Here is a 17,009-nt window from a genome sequence, read left to right as displayed (position 1 = left end):
TTCCCTCTGGGTGACTTGCAGGATTTGTGGAGATTCGTCAGCTCCTTGTTCAAAGCTCTGAAGGTGCCACCCCCTTGCTCCGGCTGGGACTTCACGAACTCAATGGACATCAACCAACTGCTGGCCTTGGTGGAAGACGTCGTCTGTCAGCAGAACAAAGCAGGGCAGGTGTTCTGGAAGGAAGCCAGCCAGACAGGGGGCCCTTTAACACTCACTCTTGGGTCTGTGCAAATGAAAGGTGAGTCCTAACATTTCTGGGCCGAGATAGGGCATGTTGGAGGCAGGTGGATGCAGGACCGAGGGCCACGTCTGTATCACTATCACAAGGGAGTCAAGAAGTCCTACTGGGGGTCTCCCTCACCAGCCTCCACTCCAACCACTTGCCACCGCCTCCCTCGCAGTACCACAGGCATCCTGCTCTCCACACAACGCCAAGCTCCCTTCCCACTAAGGCCTGCACACATGCTTGTCCTCTGATCTAGAATGTTCTTTCTCCTCTCTTCACTTGGCCAATGCCTACTCAGACTTTATTCTTGGCTGATGTGTCCCTTCCTCAGGGGAGCAACCCAACCTCTGAGCCCACAACAGGGTCTCCAACCATGTGCTCTTTAGCCCCTAAGCATCTCTTGCACTGCTTTCACATTGCTTGTTGCCAAATCATGAATTGTGTGAAGAGCTGCACATATGTAGTGCACATTATTCTGGTTTGAACCAGTCTCTCTGGCTCTGCTCTTGCCCCTTTCCTCTCCATCTTCTACCCAGATCGCTGCCTCCAGTGTTTAGATCAGGCTGTCCAATAGAACTTCCCACAGTGACAGAAATGGTCTATATCTGCACTGACCAATATGGCAGCCACTAGCCACATGTAGCTATTGACACTTGAAATGTAGCTAGTGTGACTAGGGAACTAAATTTTTTATTTTAATTTTAAATTTTATAAATAAGTTTATAAAAAAAACTAAACCATATATATCTTCCCATAAAAACCTGTTCCTCTTCCTTGTTATTCCTATGAAATCTTTATTCCTATGAAATACTAAAAATTCAGAATCACCTTCTCTTTCTCCTGCAACCCTCGCTTGCAATTCATACACACCTTTGAAAATATCTTTCGAGGGACTTCTCTGGTGGTGCAGTGGATAAGACTCTGCACTCCCAACTCAGGGAGCCGGGGTTCAATCTCTGGTCAGGGAACTAGAAAAAAAAAAACAATTTTAATTTTAAAAAGTCACATGTGGCAAGTGGCTGCCATATTGGATGGTGTGGGTTAAGAATGCTGCCATTTTTAAAACACAAGGCTGGTCACAGTCTAAACCTTGTTTAGAATATAAAAATGGGGTCTATAGATTAGGGAGTTTGAATTCATGACTCTTGGCTCCACCTCTGATACAGTGAATTAAGTTTTCTAAGGTGAGGCCAGGAATCTGCATTTTTTACCAGTCACTTTTGTGACTGTTATGCACACTGCATGTTGAGAGCCACTGTCCTCAAGACCAGGTCCCAAGTCCTTACTGTAGCACTCCCTCCTGGCCAGGCCTATGCCGACCCCATGGTCAGCCCTACTTTGACCCCCGTGCTCCAGCCACTCTGGAGCATTAGCCCTGAAGAGCTGGGCTTGGGCTGCCCATGAAGGTTGTCCCTGCAGTAGCTCTGCTGATGCCCATGCTGGACACTTGGCCCTGTTTGGGGTCTTTGGGGTTTGGGGGACTTTGGCATTCACAGCATGGGCCTTAGAACCAGGACTCTGGAGTTGGCCAGACCTGGGGCTCTCCCAGATACCAAAGCAGCTGTGCAACTTTGGACAGTTGTTTAACCTCTCTGAGACTATTTCCTCCCCCCTATAAAACAGAAGCGCTGATCCACCCAGCTCCTTGGCTTGTTTTGAGGACTGAATGAGATCATACGAGTCTGACACAAAGCAAGGATTCAGTAAGTGATTATGATTGCAAATGATGGTATCTTCCGGAAACATTGCCAGAATGCTTACGAAGGCTGTTGATGCTGGAACCATTAGCTGTGGCTTCAGTGATGGAGGCCCAGGAGGGAGGGGGAGGTAGGAGGCCTGAGTCAGAGGGAGTCAGAGTCAATGCTGCCAGGTCTTTACCAACATCGGGTCTGAGCCACAGCCTTCTCCACATCACTTGTTATTTTCTCATTCACTTCTCACTGGTGACCGGGGAGGGGTCCTGGGGTCAGGGTGCTCCATTTTGCCATGCTCTATATCCAGTTTCACGCACCCCTTGTGAAGATGCACACTGGTCCAGACCTGGGCCCTTCCTGTCCCAGGAGAATGGGCCCCTGGGCACCGGCCTCCCAGCTCAGGCTCCAGGGACCCAGGCCTGGTTCCACCTGGAGAGTCCAAGCTTCCCTTAGAAGGCTCAGGGAATAATGAAGAGGTTCAAATTTGTTTTTTTCTTGCAATGAATATGTATTACCTCTGTAATTTAAAACAAAAAACACTTTTTTTTTAGTTTTTTTGTTTTAAATATCAATGTTCTTTAAAAATAAATTTATTTATTTATTTTTGGCTGTGTTGGGTCTTTGTTGCTGCGCATGGGCTTTCTCTAGTTGCGGCGGGAGGGGGCTACTCTTCATTGCGGTGGCTTCTCCTGTTGCGGAGCACAGGCTCTAGGCCTGTGGGCTTCAGTACTTGAGGCTCACGGCCTGTAGAGAGCAGTCTCAGTATTTGTGGTGTGCGGGCTTAGCTGCTCCATGGCATGTGGGATCTTCCCAGACCAGGGCTCGAACCCATGTCCCCTGCACTGGCAGATGGATTCGTAACCACCGCACCACCAGGGAAACCCAACACCTTTGTTTTTTTTTTTAAAAAAAAAAAAACTTAAGGAAACTGAAATTTGAACAAATGAACTATAGGAAAACATTCAGAGATAACAGGGAGAAACTTCTCCACTGACTGGTTGTTTCACGCTATTAAAGGACTATCATTATTGTTTTAAAAATTGATAATGACACATTGTGCTTTTGTTTTTAAAAGGAGTACTCTTCTTCCATAGAAACATATTAAAATATTTAGTGTCAGGACGTGGGGCTTGGAATTTACTTCAAAATAATCCACAGGGAGAGGGTGGGTGGGGTGCAGGCGAAACAGGACTGGTGATAGGATGAGGCGATAATTTTGAGCAATGGGTATAGGTTCATCTCATCATTCTCTTTACTTTTGTAATTTAAATTTTTTCATAATAAAAAGTTAAAAACAAACGATTAAGACTTATACCATCTTTGGCAACAGGCAAACTTGGGTTCAAATTCAAATCTTGTACGTATTAAAATATTTGCTGATAAGAGAACATTATGTCTAGGATTTGCTTAAGGTACTGCGGGAAAAAAAAATTGGAGGGCTGAAGCGAGACAATTTTGGCAAAATGTGGGTAATTGCTGCAGGAGGGCAATGGGTATACTATTCTTGTCTCTTCTACGTATAAGGAAATTTTGAAAATGCCCTTCATAAAAGACTAAAAGAGGAACATTTAAATCCTAACTGACCATATGAGCCAAGTATCCCATCTTTCTGAACCTCAGATTCCCCATGGTTTGGCACACAGTAAGCGATCGATACAAGAAAGCCATTACTAACACTCCTGTTTCTATTGCACACAGTCTGCTCTGTCACTCAGCACCAGCTGATGCTCTTTCTCTCCCTTGTCCTCCAGAAAAAATGCAGTGCCCCAGGCCCGAGGTGGGCCCAAGAGATGCTGGGAAGGACAGTGCCTACAGGCAGTGTCTCTACCTTCAGCTGGAGCACCCCAGGGCTTTTCCCAGGGCCAGAGCCACACCCAGGCACTGGGGCAGCTGCAGACCCTGAAGGGTTGCCTGGGGGGACAGCCCGGAACCCCGCCTCCAGCACACTCGAGGTAATACACTCCCTTGGGTGCTCCCAGCCTGGGGCCTGCAGGGAGAGCACATCCCGGTACCTTGGAAGGTTATTCATCCAGATCTCCCCAAGAAGCAGCGATTATGGACTGCACAAATTCAGGGAAGAGGACTTTGAACAGGGTGATTTTGCCAGATGACGGTTAGAGCCCTTTGTACAGCACTTTACAGTTTATAACCATTTTCACGTGGGTGTTTCCTAGCTGCACACTCTTGGACAAGCCCCTCATCCTCTCTGAGCCATAGTTTCCTTACCTGTAACATGGGAATGATAATGCCTATCTCCTGGTTCAAACCTAAGAAGAATTTAAAAGGGCCTGGTCCATGAAGAGCAGCATGTGGGCTAAGCGTGGAAGGGCCTGGAGACCGAAGTCCTCTCCAGGGTCCCATTGTCACTGCTGGCATAGCAAACATTTTGTTTACCAAACATTTGCTTTCATCTCCATGTGAACTGCCTTCCTCCCCTTTGAGGTCCCAAACCCCTACCCCATTTTTCTCTGAGATGCCACATAACCCTCAGTTGCCTAACTTGTCCTTGAGCCTTATATTCTTCTGGAGCCCCTATATATATGTAATTAAATTTTTTTTTTCTCCTATTAATCTGTCTCGTGTTAATTAGACCAGCCAGAAGAATGTAGAAAGGGTAGAGGGAAATTTTTTTCTTCCCCAACAACAGCACCATAATTCAGTGAAAAAATGACCATTTTTTGAGATGTATTCTAAAATAATTGGTGATGATTTTATATTACGTGTGAAATTTATTTTTAAATATTCCAGAAAAAAAAGAAAGCATGTGGGGATAGATGATACACGTTTGACAAGGAGGTGATGGTTGTTGGAAGTAGTTGACGAGGATTCACTCTACTCACTGATTTCCGTATGATGGGGAATTTTCATAATAAAAACTTAAGTACCAGCCTTCTAGGCTTGCCATGAGGAATAACAGATAAAACCTGTATAAAGCAGTTTGCATGGGGACTGGCTCCTAGTAAGCACTGAATAAAAGTGACCTGAATAGAATATATGTATGTGTACCGGATAGAATACAGAATAGGATAGAGGAGAATACTGAGGGTCTGAGGGGTCAAGGAGCTTGGCCAAGGTCACACAGCTGGTAGGGTTGGGGCAGGGTTTGAACTGGAGCCCAAATGGTGCCCCCTGATTATACCCATCCTCTCTTGCAGCTCCCTGCAGGCAAGCAAGCCCCCTCGAGGCCTCCCCTGGTGGTGTGTCTTGGTGGGCTGGCTCCTGGTGGCAGCTACCAGCAGAGTGGCAGCCTTCTTCACCATGCTCTTATGGCCTGCACTACGGGCGGGTCAGCCCCCTCAAGTGGCTCATCTCCATGGCCATCTCCTTCGGGGAGAGTGTGTTTGTCACCCAGCCCCTGAAGGTCAGGACCCCTGTGTGGCTGCCCTCCTGCCCTCCTTCCCTCCACCCATGATTTCCCTCCTGCCAGCTGCCCAGTTCTTAGGCTTCAGCAATTCCTTCATCTATTCAATCTATTCATTCAACAAACCCACTTGGAGCACTGCTTCTGGGTGGACCTGGGGCAGGAAGGTAACTACCAGGATAACCCATGCTCCCTCAGGGCCAGATGCTGACATTTCATCATCACAATCACCCTTAGGAGGGGTCTCACCTCCATTTTACAGATGAGAAAACCTGAGGTTAAGAGAATAAGGTCACCAAAAAATCTTGCCCTTAGGCCACATGTATAAATAGGAATGATATCATATTTCCTCAGGTCTAGGATGCTTTTGATTGTGAGATGAGCCAGCAACTTACACAAGCTTTACCTTCAGAAAAAAACCCACCAAGCCATTAAATGTGTGCATGAACTGGAAATACACTCCTATTTCTGAAAATGTAAAATTACGCAAGAGAGCAGTGAGAGTCAAAGAGATCCTGAGCCCCGCCTGGAAGGAGCCAGGCAGTAGGAATACTGTGTCGGGGGAGCTGCAGAAGTGAGGGAATATTTAGAGAAAATCCTTCCACCTACGAGGCATCACAGAATCCCCCACCCTCATTCTTCCCTTAACAGCCTTCGTCAGGGACTTAAACAGCTCCTGACACCTCCCTCAATCTAGTCTGAGAATATTAAGAACAGAGACCTGAACCTTTTTGTTCCCCAATCAAACCACAGAATCCTACTGTGCTTGTGCACTGAAGGTACACAGACGATGTAATGGAAGGAATTACTTAACACGGAAAGAAAGGGAGGGAGGGAAGGAGGGAGGAGGCAGGTGTAAGCAGCTATGCTAGTGAGTCACCAGGCTGAGGGGTAGGAGAAAGGCCAGCAGGTGGGAGGGCAGGAGAATGCCGGAAGCAGCGTGAACTCAAGGATTTGCTGGTCTCTGCCTGGTTGGTGGCCAGGCACGCAAGCCCTGCCCCTGCCCCTTTATGACCACGTCCCCTCTCTGCAGAGGATGGCTTCCCCAGAGCATGGCTCCTGCACCCAGGACACAAGTGTGGCTCCCGTTCTACCCAAGCTCAGACCAGGAATTGACAGGGAGTTTCCAACACAGGCTTGGGGTTCACAGTGGGTGCCTTCCAGGTGCTGGGGTTCGCTGCTTTCTGTGCGCTGGTGTTGAAGACAGTGGAGGACGAGGAGGAGCCTGTGGCCCCCCTCCCGGGACGTGTCTCTGGCCCAGGTAATGGTGCCCAGGTGCAGGCAGGGCTCTGGAACCTGACAAGGCTGAGAAAGCCCCGTGGAGCCCAGACACTGGGTGGTCCCGGCCTCAGACCTTCGCTCCCCATCAGCCTTCACCCTGACTATTGAAGCACCCCCAATCCATCCCGGGACAAGTGACTCTTCCTCTGTCTCTTGGGCAACCTGTTCCTCCCCTATCCGAGCCCTTCTCTCTGACACCTAAGCATGAAGAGGCACCATGGGGTCCACGTTCTTCAAGGGCCTTCATCCTCTGTGTAATCCCAAGCAAGCAGCTTTCTTCCCCAGGGCTCAGGTCATTAGACAACCAAAACACAACAAGCTTGTGTGCGTGAGGGGTGTGAGGGAGCTATAATTAGGGTTCTAAGACAAAGGTCTGCAAACAACAGCCAGGGGGCCAAATCTAGCCCAGAGCCTGTTTTTGTAAAGAGTTTTAGTGGAACACAGCCATGCTGACTGGTCAGAGGAGCCCACGACCAGCCCTCTTCCCCCCAACCTGATTTCTCACTTCCCAGCCGAAACTCCTGAGGGTGTCTCCAATAAGAGAATTACAAAAAACAAACAAGCAAACAGAACAGATTCAACACTCTAATAATAGTCTATACAGAGATTTTGACTTTCAGGGAAAGTAAAACGGGAACAAACGAAAGCCCACATCCCTACATCATCATGCAGTGTGGTGACCTCCTCATGGGACTGTATTCTTCTGCCCTACAATAGGGATTTGGCTTTGTAGATCCAAAAAGTCCATTAAAACCATCTTCCCAAGTCAAAAGAGTAATTTTTCTCCAAAGAGACGACAGCCTCCTGACCAATCAAATATTCATTCAGTAATTCCTTTGGCAATTATCCAGGGAGTACTTTCTGTGTGCCAGGCAGTACAATGGCTTCGGAACATGATTTACATAAAATCCAGTCACTGTAAGTGTATAATTCCTGATTTTAGTAAATTTATAGAGTCGTGCAACTATCACCACAATTCAGATTTAGAACAGCTTTTTGGAACTTACCCCCAAAAGTTCCCTCTTGCCCATCTGAAGTCAATCCCCACTCTCAGCCTCAGCCCTGGCAACACAGCACTGACTGGATGGAACACGTTGCTGCTCTTGGAATGAACAGCCCATCTGGGAAGACACATTAAACAAGTAAATGCACAAAACGACTTGTAAGAGAGAATGAGGGGGTAGAATAAGAGGGTGGCTCCTAGAGGATGGGAGAGGGAGGGTCTAAACACTGGGCATGTGCAAAGGCCCTGAGGTGGGACAAGAGCTTGTCATTTTATAGCAATTACTGACAGGGTGGCCAGAGCATGGGGAGCTGTGTGTGCATGGAAGAAATGCTTCAAGATGAGGGCAGAGAGGTGGATGGGGAGCAGGTCATACAGGGCCCTGTAGGGCCCGGGGCCATGCCGGGGTTTTGGAGTGTTTGAAATAGGAGAGCAGCATGATCGGACTTGTGATTTTGTGACTGCTCTTGGAGACCAGAGGTATTGGGTCAAAAGTAGAAGTGCAGAGGCCAGTAGGAAGACTACTGAAATGGTCCAGACTAGAGGTGGCATGCATTAGCAGTGGGGGTGGACAGAGGGGCATGGATCCAAAGGATAGATGGGTCAATATACCCCTATCAGACTGGCTAAAAAGAGTGATAACACCAAATGCTGACAAGGATGCAGAGAAACTGGAGCATTCATACGTTGCTGGTGGGAAAGCCATTCTGGAAAAGTTTGGCAGTTCCTTTCAAAACTAAATATGGGCTTACTATACACCCCAGAAATTACACTCTTGGGCATTTATCCCAGAGAAATGAAGAATTATTTTCATATAGGAACTTGTACACAAATGTTCACAGAAGCTTCATTTGTAACTGTCAAAAGATATTTAGCCACTCCTAGGAATCTACCCAGGAGAAATGAAAATATATGTCCACACAACACATTCATACCAACATTATTCTTAATAGACCAAACTAGGAGTAATCCAAATGTCCATCAACAGGTGAATGGATAAACAAAAGGTAGTATGTCCGTACAATGGAATATTACTCAACAATAAAAAGAAACTAACTATAGGGAATTCCCTGGCCGTCCATTGGTTAGGACTCTGCGCTTCCACTGCAGGGGGCCCAGGTCTGATCCCTGGTCAGGGAACTAAGGTCCTGCAAGCCACGTGGTGCGGGAGAAAAAAAAAAAAAGAAAGGGAAAGAAAAAGAAACGAACTACTAATATACACAACATGGACAAACACCAAACCATTGTGCTAAGTGAAAGATGCCAGATACAAGAAACTATGTACATATGATTCCATTTATATGAAAAGTCCAGAAAAAAGAATCTATGAAGACAGAAAGAACATTAATGGGGCTAAGGGTGGGGATAGAGTGGGAGCAGAGACCAATTTTAGCGACATGAGGAAACCTTTGGGGGTGACAGAAATGTTCTAAAACTAGGTTGTGGTGATGGTGGCACAACTCTACAAATTTACTAAAATCACCGAATTGCAGGCTTCTAACGGGTGAAATTATGAAAATTATAGGTCAATAAGGTGGTTTGAAAAAGAAGATACTTGGAATGACATATAACAGGACTTTGAGATATTAGTAACCTTCATCCTTCCATCCTTCCAAGTTTTGGAAGCACTGGGATCCATCTTAGAGTTCAGGAACACAGAAAGACAGCATCCAGGAATCAGTAAGACTTCAGGTGAGGAAGGCATCTGTGCTTTCAGTATGAGGAGAATTCTCCAGCGGGAGAAGAAGGGACGGAATTCTGAGCACTGGGATGGCATGGGCAGAGGCATGGAGGGTAGCGTTGGGAAATGGCTCCCAAGGAGGAGGAACAGTGGATCCCGTTGTACCTGGTGAGGGGAGTCTCTTGGTTGCAAACGTACAAGCTGGTTCCACTGCCCATTTGGGGGACTGTCCTTGTGCCCTTGCTTTCACAGACCCCTCTGCCTTGTTCCAAGCACGAAGAAACAGCAGAAGGGACATCTACCAGAAGCCTCTGGCCTCTGACGTTGAGAAGATGAAAACCACCCACCTCAAGGAACATAAAGCACTTGCCTTAATCAGAGAAATCTTGGGTAGGCAGCCAAGATTACTTACGAGCAACCTTCCCACTCGCTGGTTCTCAACATAGATTTGAGCAGATGTGGTACAATCTCTGACAGGCCCACACTGCTTCTGGGCCCATCGCCCCAGATATCTACCCTCCCCAGCTTCTCCCCTAAACTTAAAATCCTTCCGTGGCTCTTCCAGGCCCCTAGATAACATCCAAACTCCCTGCTGTGTTCCACCCACCCAGGCCACCTCTCTCGGCCCCTTGTGCCCTCAGCTCCAGTGACACTGCCGTCCCGCAGCTCCTGACCCAGGCCCTCTGGCATCTAGTCTGCCCGGAATGTGCGCACCCTCCTCCCTGCCTTTTCCTCTGGTTAATTCCTTTTATTCTTCAATTCTCAGCCCAAAGGCTGTGTCGTCAGAGAGGCTCCTCTGGCCCGCTGACCAGACGCTTTCAGACCTCCCTGTGTCTTAGTCTGGGTTCCCCCACAGGCAGATCTGGGCATAAGTAGTTGGTTTGGGAGGCGATCCTGAGAAGCACTGGTAGGAAAAAGAGCAGGAAAGAGACGGAAGCCGATGGAAGGCGGTTGGTGAGTGGGTTCCATGTGGGCAACTGGGGCTCAGTCCTGCTGAGACCTCGGGAGGGGCGAGCATAGTACGCACCCCCTAGTTGCCACCCACCAGGTCACTGGTGAGGGCTGCTTCCGCAGCCCTGGCCTGCCCTCCCACGGGGAGCCCATGTGGCCAAACCACAGAGTGGCGGAGCTTGCGTAGGAGCTGCATGTACAGAATGAAAAACAAGACAGATGTGGGCAGAACCCCAACAAGTCATCTTGGAGCGGGGGTGCCAGAATGCAGATTCCCAGGCCATGGGCCCAGAGATTCTGGTTCAGTAACGTTCTGCATCCCCCAACATGATTCTGATGTCGGGCCTCCTAAACTAAATCTTTGTACCTAGTGGGCCCTTAGGTCACACTCACCTGTCTACAGGTGTGCTCCATGAGGGCAGGGAACACGTCTGTCATCTTTATTGCTCTATCCTCAGCACTGCAACATGGCAGAGCCTCATTTTTTTTTTTTTTTTTTTTTTTTTTTTTTTTTTTTTTTTTTTTTTTTTTTTTGGCCACACCATGCAGCATGTGGGACCTTAGTTCTCCGACCAGGGATTGAACCCCTGCCTCCTGCAGTGGACGCTCCGAGACCTAACCGCTGGACCGCCAGGGAACTCCCCAGAGCCCCATTTAAAAAACATTCTATTTAAGAAACATTCATACAGCACGAAATCCGTTCAGGCAGTATTTTAAGTGCTTTATAAATATTAATTTGTTGACTCCCTCACCACAACCCTGTGTGACAGAATTATCCCCATTTCACAGATGAGGAGAGGGAGGCACAGAGGGGTTAAGTCACTTGTGAAGGGCACATGGATAGGAAGTGGCAGAGCTGGGATTTGAACCCAGGCAGGAGGCTCATGGCCTGTGAACTTTACTACTTTCTGCTGTCCTTATAAGGACTGATTCCTTTGTCACCAGAGGGGCGAGTGGCTGGTCTACAAGACCTCAACTGTTCTGAGCCATGTGCCTTTCCAGTTCCTGCCCTGGACTTGGTAGGAGCTGGGGCCTCTGCCTGACCAGGGGCTGTGCCTCCCTTCCCAGCGCACCTGGGCTCCCTGTGGATGCCGCTGCTGGTGGCCTACGGGCAGGGGGACCCCAGCGCCTACCACTTCAACAGACACCTTGGGCACAGCTTCACCCGAGGCTTTTCAGCCGTGCTGGACTTTCAGGACTTATTCACGTGGGCCAACACCACCCTCGTGAGCAACCTGGACAGTCATCACCCAGGTACCGTCCACCCACCCCAGGACGTGGGTCAGCTCCCTTCTGGGAACAGCTGTGGGTCACTGTCAACTTCAGCCTTACAGAGAACCAATAACCCCAGAGCCATATGCTTTGAAGGAGAGACCCTCTGAGGGTCCCTAGCCCTCCCTGGATGCAGAGTGGAGAACCTCCTTCTTAGATAACTGAGCAGGAATTGGCCAGGCAGAAATGGTGTGCCAGGCAGAAGGGACAACATGAGAAAAGGCAAGCCTGAAACACCGAGGCACTATACTTCCTGGAACTACAGAGCGTGGAGTGCGACTTCAGTGTACGGTAGGAGTTGAGGACCCACGAAAAGCAGAGCAGGAGAGAGGAACAGGGGCCAGATCATGAAGGCTCTGGAAGCTCATAGTTTGTGCTTAAGGGAGTGAGGAGCCACTGACAGCTTCTCGGTGAGGCAGTAACATAATCAAATCTGTGGTAGAAGCTGCATTGGAAGTTGGAGTTGAGGGTAGGTAAGTTAGGATGCTGGGCAAAAATGATGCGACTGATGTAGGGATGGGGGCAGAGGCGATGGAGAGACGGGGTGGGTGCAGACAACATTGAAAAGGTACTATTGGTGGGCCTCGTTGACCCTTAGGATGTGGGCATCGAGGGGAAGGACATAAATGGTCTCCAAGTTGATGACTGGGTAGAAGTTGCCATTCCCCAAGAGAAGTTATGCAAGAAGTAGACCAGGTCCAAGGTGGGGAGATGGTGATGAATGGTTGAATGTAGTCTGTGGTTGGCCATGAACTTCTCTTGGCTAATTCTACAATGGGCACACTGAAATTCACATTAGCCTCCAGGCCAGAAAGCTTGGGATGTGTTAAGATGATGTTGATGGCTAGATTTATCCACTTGTTTCTCATCTCCAGGCTTTATCACTGATGGGAACCCCAAGCTGGTGGGCAGTGCCCAGATTCGCCAAGTGAGGGTCCAGGAAAGCTCTTGCGCTCTTGCCCTGCAGCTGCAGGCTTCTCTTTTTTTTGTTTTGTTTTTTTCGGTACGCAGGCCTCTCACTGTTGTGGCCTCTCCCGTTGCAGATCACAGGCTCTGGATGCACAGGCCCAGCGGCCATGGCTCACGGGCCCAGCCGCTCCGCGGCACGTGGGATCTTCCCGGACTGGGGCACGAAACCGTGTCCCCTGCGTCGGCAGGCGGACTCTCAACCACTGCGCCAACAGGGAAGCCCTGCAGGCTTCTCTTGATGGATGCCGTGTGCCATATTCCCTGGATGTTGAAGACCTGTCAGACTATGGGGAAGGCTGGAATGCCTCCGTCCTCAATAACAGCAATGACTTTTCCCAGGCTTGGCAGTGCCAGAGCCAGAGCCAGCACCGAGGGTATCCCACCTGGGGCTAACTCACTGTGTACCAGGGAGGAGGTTACGTGGTCCCCTTGGGGACTGATCGCCAAAGTGCGTCAAGGTAAGGCTCACTGGATTCACATGCGGCAGAGGAAAGACATTTGCTCAAGTCCAGGTCTGATTGGAGGGTGCAGCTTTCAAAACAGGGCCGAGCCAAGCTCATTGTATCATTGTGGGGAGGGGCTGGGGGATTCAGAGGCATTCAGGTCATATTTTCAGGCCCCTGGAAACTGTGCAATCTCAGAGTTCGAAGGGAAATCCTGCTTCCAGCATTCTCAGCCTGGTGCACCAAGCCTGGTGGCCTCTGCTAGAGCCAATACAGGGATGGGAAACTTAGTACGACGTAAAGTGTCCGCCACCAGGCAAGTAGGAAGCGGTGAAGGCTCTTAACCTTAACCAAGAATTATGCAGGGTCTGAGGTCTTACCCTACTCATAAGCTAACACACTAGCCTGTTTCATGGATGCTGGCAGAAGACACAAGACTCCTAGGTCAGAGACAAAGGATTTCATTACTCACAGCAAAAGCAGTAGCAGAGCTTCATGGTGTTTGAAGTCAGTTCCCTAGGAAGGGCCACGACAGACGCTTGCCCATGCAGTGAGTTACAGTACCAAGGAGGAACACTGAGCTTGGAGCATTCACTGTTTCTACAGTGGCAGAAGCAAGCCTGCTCTTTGTCTGAAGGAGGATGTCACCTCATCCCTTGAGACTGCTCACTGCAAACTCAGCCCTGAGACGATGCCTGGGTAAAGCCCCGCCAGAGCCTTGCATTCCTGGAATACTCAGCACGAATGTGCAGGGACACTCAGGGCCCACACACACTGTGTCTCCCAGCACGCTCTAGAGTCAGAGAGCCCTAGGTTTGAAACCCTGGCACTGCTCCTGTTAGCTGTGTAGTCGCAGGTGAGTTAGTGAACCCATGTGAACCTCCATCTCCTCCATGGCACTATTACAGCACCAAGGAACACAGGGAGCAAGCCCCAAAGGAGGACACCTGGCAGGGGTCCCCTGGGGTTAAGGACAGGCCAGGAATAGCTTATTTCCACATAATAGGTGTTTTCCTGCCACTCTGAACAACTGATACTCTCTCTCTGCTTCTATGTATCAAAGCAGGACGCAGACCCACCAGGGACAGGGCATGTTTTAAAACAGGCCCATCATTACTGCTCTAAGTAATAACAGCTATTATTACTACATGTGCACACACACACGCACACACACACACACACACACACACACACACACTTCTATTTCCTCTTCACAATGATCCTGAGGCACTGGTGTTAACACTATTGCAGATGAGGAAACTGAGGCCTGAAGACATTATCAGCTTTCCCACAAGGCAGGCAAGATTTGAACCCAGGTCCCTCTGGCATGTGCTCTTTCCACGGCACCCGTGAGGATATCTCCAGGAACTGGTCTTGTGAACTGCCAGCCCAAGAGGGACTGTAACAGTTGCAGCTGCTGCCTGCCTAAGCCCCTGATGCTCTATGTGGCTGCTCTAACACCATGGTCCTCCAACTTTAAAATGCATCATATACGAAGTACTATGTATAAAATTGGGACTTCCCTGGTGGTCCAGTGGTTAAGACTCTGCGCTTCCACTGCAGGGGGCATGGGCTCGATCCCTGGTCGGGGAATTAAGATGCTACATGCTGTGCAGTATGGCCAAAAAAATAAAAAATAAAATAGGCACGCAACAAGGATATATATATATATATATATATATATATAATATAATTCCCAAGTGAATTATAGCCCTTATTCTGTAATAACTTTTAATTAATTAATTAGGCTGCACCGGGTCTTAGTTGTGGCACGCGGGATCTTCGTTGTGGTATGCGGGATCTTTTTCGTTGTGGTGTGCAGGCTTCTCTAGTTGTGGCACACAGGCTCAGTATTTGCGGAGCGTGGGCTTAGTTGCCCCACGGCATGTGCGATCTTAGTTCCCTGACCAGGGGGCAAACCCACGTCCTCTGCATCGGCAGGTGGATTCTTAACCACTGGACCACCAGGTAAGTCTCTGGAATAACTTTTAATGGAGTAAAACCTATAAAGGTACTGAATCACTATGCTGTACACCTGAAACTAACATTGTAAATCAACTATACTTATAGACAGATAGACAGACAGATAGATATAATGTTTAAAACAAACCAAAAAACCGCCAATCATAATCCCTTGGAAGGCTCATCAAAACACAAATTCCCAGGTCCCACCCCCAGAGTTTCTGACTGGGGAGATCTGGGGTAGAGCTTGAGAATCTGCAATTCTAACAAGTTTCCAGATGATGTGATGCTACCAGTCTGGGGACTGCATTTTCAGAACCTCTGCTCTGACGGCCAGGGGACCTTTGTACATGGGATGGGAAACTGAGGCCCAGAAGGAGGAAATTAATTCCCCAAGATCATGGCAAATGAAGGGCAGACTAGAATCACGTCTCCTGATTCGTGGGACTCTGTTCATTACATCAGTGATTCCCAGCCCTGACTGTACATTAGAAACACCTGGGGGCTTTTGGCAATGCCTGCCACTACACCTGAGACCAATAAAAACAGAATTCCTAGGAGAAGGATCCAAGCACTGGTATCTTGAAATCTCCCATGTGGTTTGCATACACAGCCAAGATTGAGAACCCACTGGAAAAATGACTAAAGAAAACAATTTAGGTGATGACAAAAAAACTTTAACTTTTCATGAAGTGGACTGTCTCCATTCAGAGACCTGCAAAATGGAGTGGAAAGCAGGAAGCTTTTGCAGGGTAAAGAATAATGAACAAGGAAGCTGAAAATAGAAAGTATCTGATTGGCCAGGGCCACAGAGTCAACCTTGTTTGGGATGAGAAGGAAGAGGAAATAAGTATAGAGCCTGGAATTTGCCTGGTGTTTGGGGATTAGCTGACTGGATATACTGCCTTTCTGGTCAAGGGGAGCCTTTACAGAGACACAAAAGTTATCCAAGTTTCAGTTTGCTGACATGGCACCCTGCACAGCAGCAGCTCCATCTTGGGCCCAGAAATTTATTTCAAGATGTTCATATGGTTACTTTGGTTTAAATTTTGAGAAACCACCAAACTGTTTTCCATTTCACATTCCCAGCAGCAATTTGTACACAAATTCCTAATAGCCTTTGTGGGGGTGGGTGGGGTGGGTGGAGGGCATCTTGTCATTCTCAATGGAGGGGAAGAAGGAACCGTTCCCCTGGGGATAAAGAAGGAACCCTGTGGGGATAAAGGCAGGAGTGAACACCCTTGGGATTCCCAGAAGGAGGTCAATTCCAACACAAAAGCAACACTAAACAGTGAAGTGACTTTGGCAGGGACCAAATTGGACGATAAAACCATGGCTTCCCCTTAGAAAGAAAAGCCCTCAAAGAGAATGGCCCTACCTAAGTTGCATGGTTCTTTCTCCCTCTGCAGCTGTCAGAGGAAGGAGAGATCGTCAATTTGCTACTGATGAAGATACTCAGTTTCCTGGGCATGAAATGTAAAAGACAGGAGCCTGGAAGCAGCAGTGAGCAGCCTGAGTTGCTGTCAGAGGCCTGGGCCCCTCAACCTGTATCAGCTGTGCCCCAAATTTAAGCTGTTGGTCCAGGCACAATCATCTGTAGAGTAGGGGAGGGCCAGCATCTTAGGCCTACACTTACCAGTGATTCTATAATCTCTCCAGGTCAATATTTTTCTGTGTCCATAGAAGAGTTACCAAACCTGGCAAGCAAAAAAAAAAAAAAAGGAAAAATACATACATACCTCCATACAGTTGCCACCACTATCATAGACTGTTTGTTCAAATGTATTTTCAAGTAGAAATATAACAAATATTGTCTGGAGTTCGGGGACGGGGGGGGGGGTGGGAAATCCCCTCTACAGACTAATTATTTCATCTTCTTGGTCAGTCAGGAGTTGCCTTTGAATGATTCTAGTTCGGGGTTTCCTAAACTGTGTCCAGGAGATGCTAATGGGTGTCATATTAGTTTGCTAGGGCTGCCAGAACAAAGTACCACAAACCGGCTAGCTTAAAACAACAGAAATTTATTGCTCCACAGTTCTGGAGGATAGAAGTCCAAAATCAAGGTGTCAACAGGGCCGTGTTCCTTTGGAAGGCTCTCTTTTAGCTTCTAGCGTATGCCAGCAATCCTTGGTGTTCCTTGGCTTGTAGATGCATCATTCTAACCTC

At 48.3% G+C, this 17,009-nt stretch overlaps 1 protein-coding gene across 1 annotated transcript in view; it reads left to right on the top strand.

Annotated features, from left to right (window-relative positions):
- The window catches only part of LOC112393470 (polycystin-1-like protein 2), an 81,857-nt gene extending 65,443 nt beyond the window's left edge, over positions 1–16,414 (top strand). Inside the window, 12 exon segments of the mRNA XM_024735719.1 lie at positions 22–238; positions 3,672–3,761; positions 3,764–3,872; positions 5,076–5,184; positions 5,186–5,281; positions 6,446–6,542; positions 9,499–9,636; positions 11,266–11,451; positions 12,345–12,442; positions 12,667–12,896; positions 13,147–13,201; positions 16,253–16,414. Of these exon segments, the coding sequence (XP_024591487.1) occupies positions 22–238; positions 3,672–3,761; positions 3,764–3,872; positions 5,076–5,184; positions 5,186–5,281; positions 6,446–6,542; positions 9,499–9,636; positions 11,266–11,451; positions 12,345–12,442; positions 12,667–12,896; positions 13,147–13,201; positions 16,253–16,414 (1,587 nt within the window).
- Positions 16,415–17,009: the final 595 nt, after the last annotated feature.

This window comes from Neophocaena asiaeorientalis, unplaced genomic scaffold, assembly GCF_003031525.2.
Source record: "Neophocaena asiaeorientalis asiaeorientalis breed wild unplaced genomic scaffold, Neophocaena_asiaeorientalis_V1.1 scaffold40, whole genome shotgun sequence".
Classification (NCBI taxonomy): domain Eukaryota; kingdom Metazoa; phylum Chordata; class Mammalia; order Artiodactyla; family Phocoenidae; genus Neophocaena; species Neophocaena asiaeorientalis.
The sequence above is the reverse complement of the archived record's forward strand: the minus strand, read 5'-3'. Positions and strand labels throughout refer to the sequence as shown.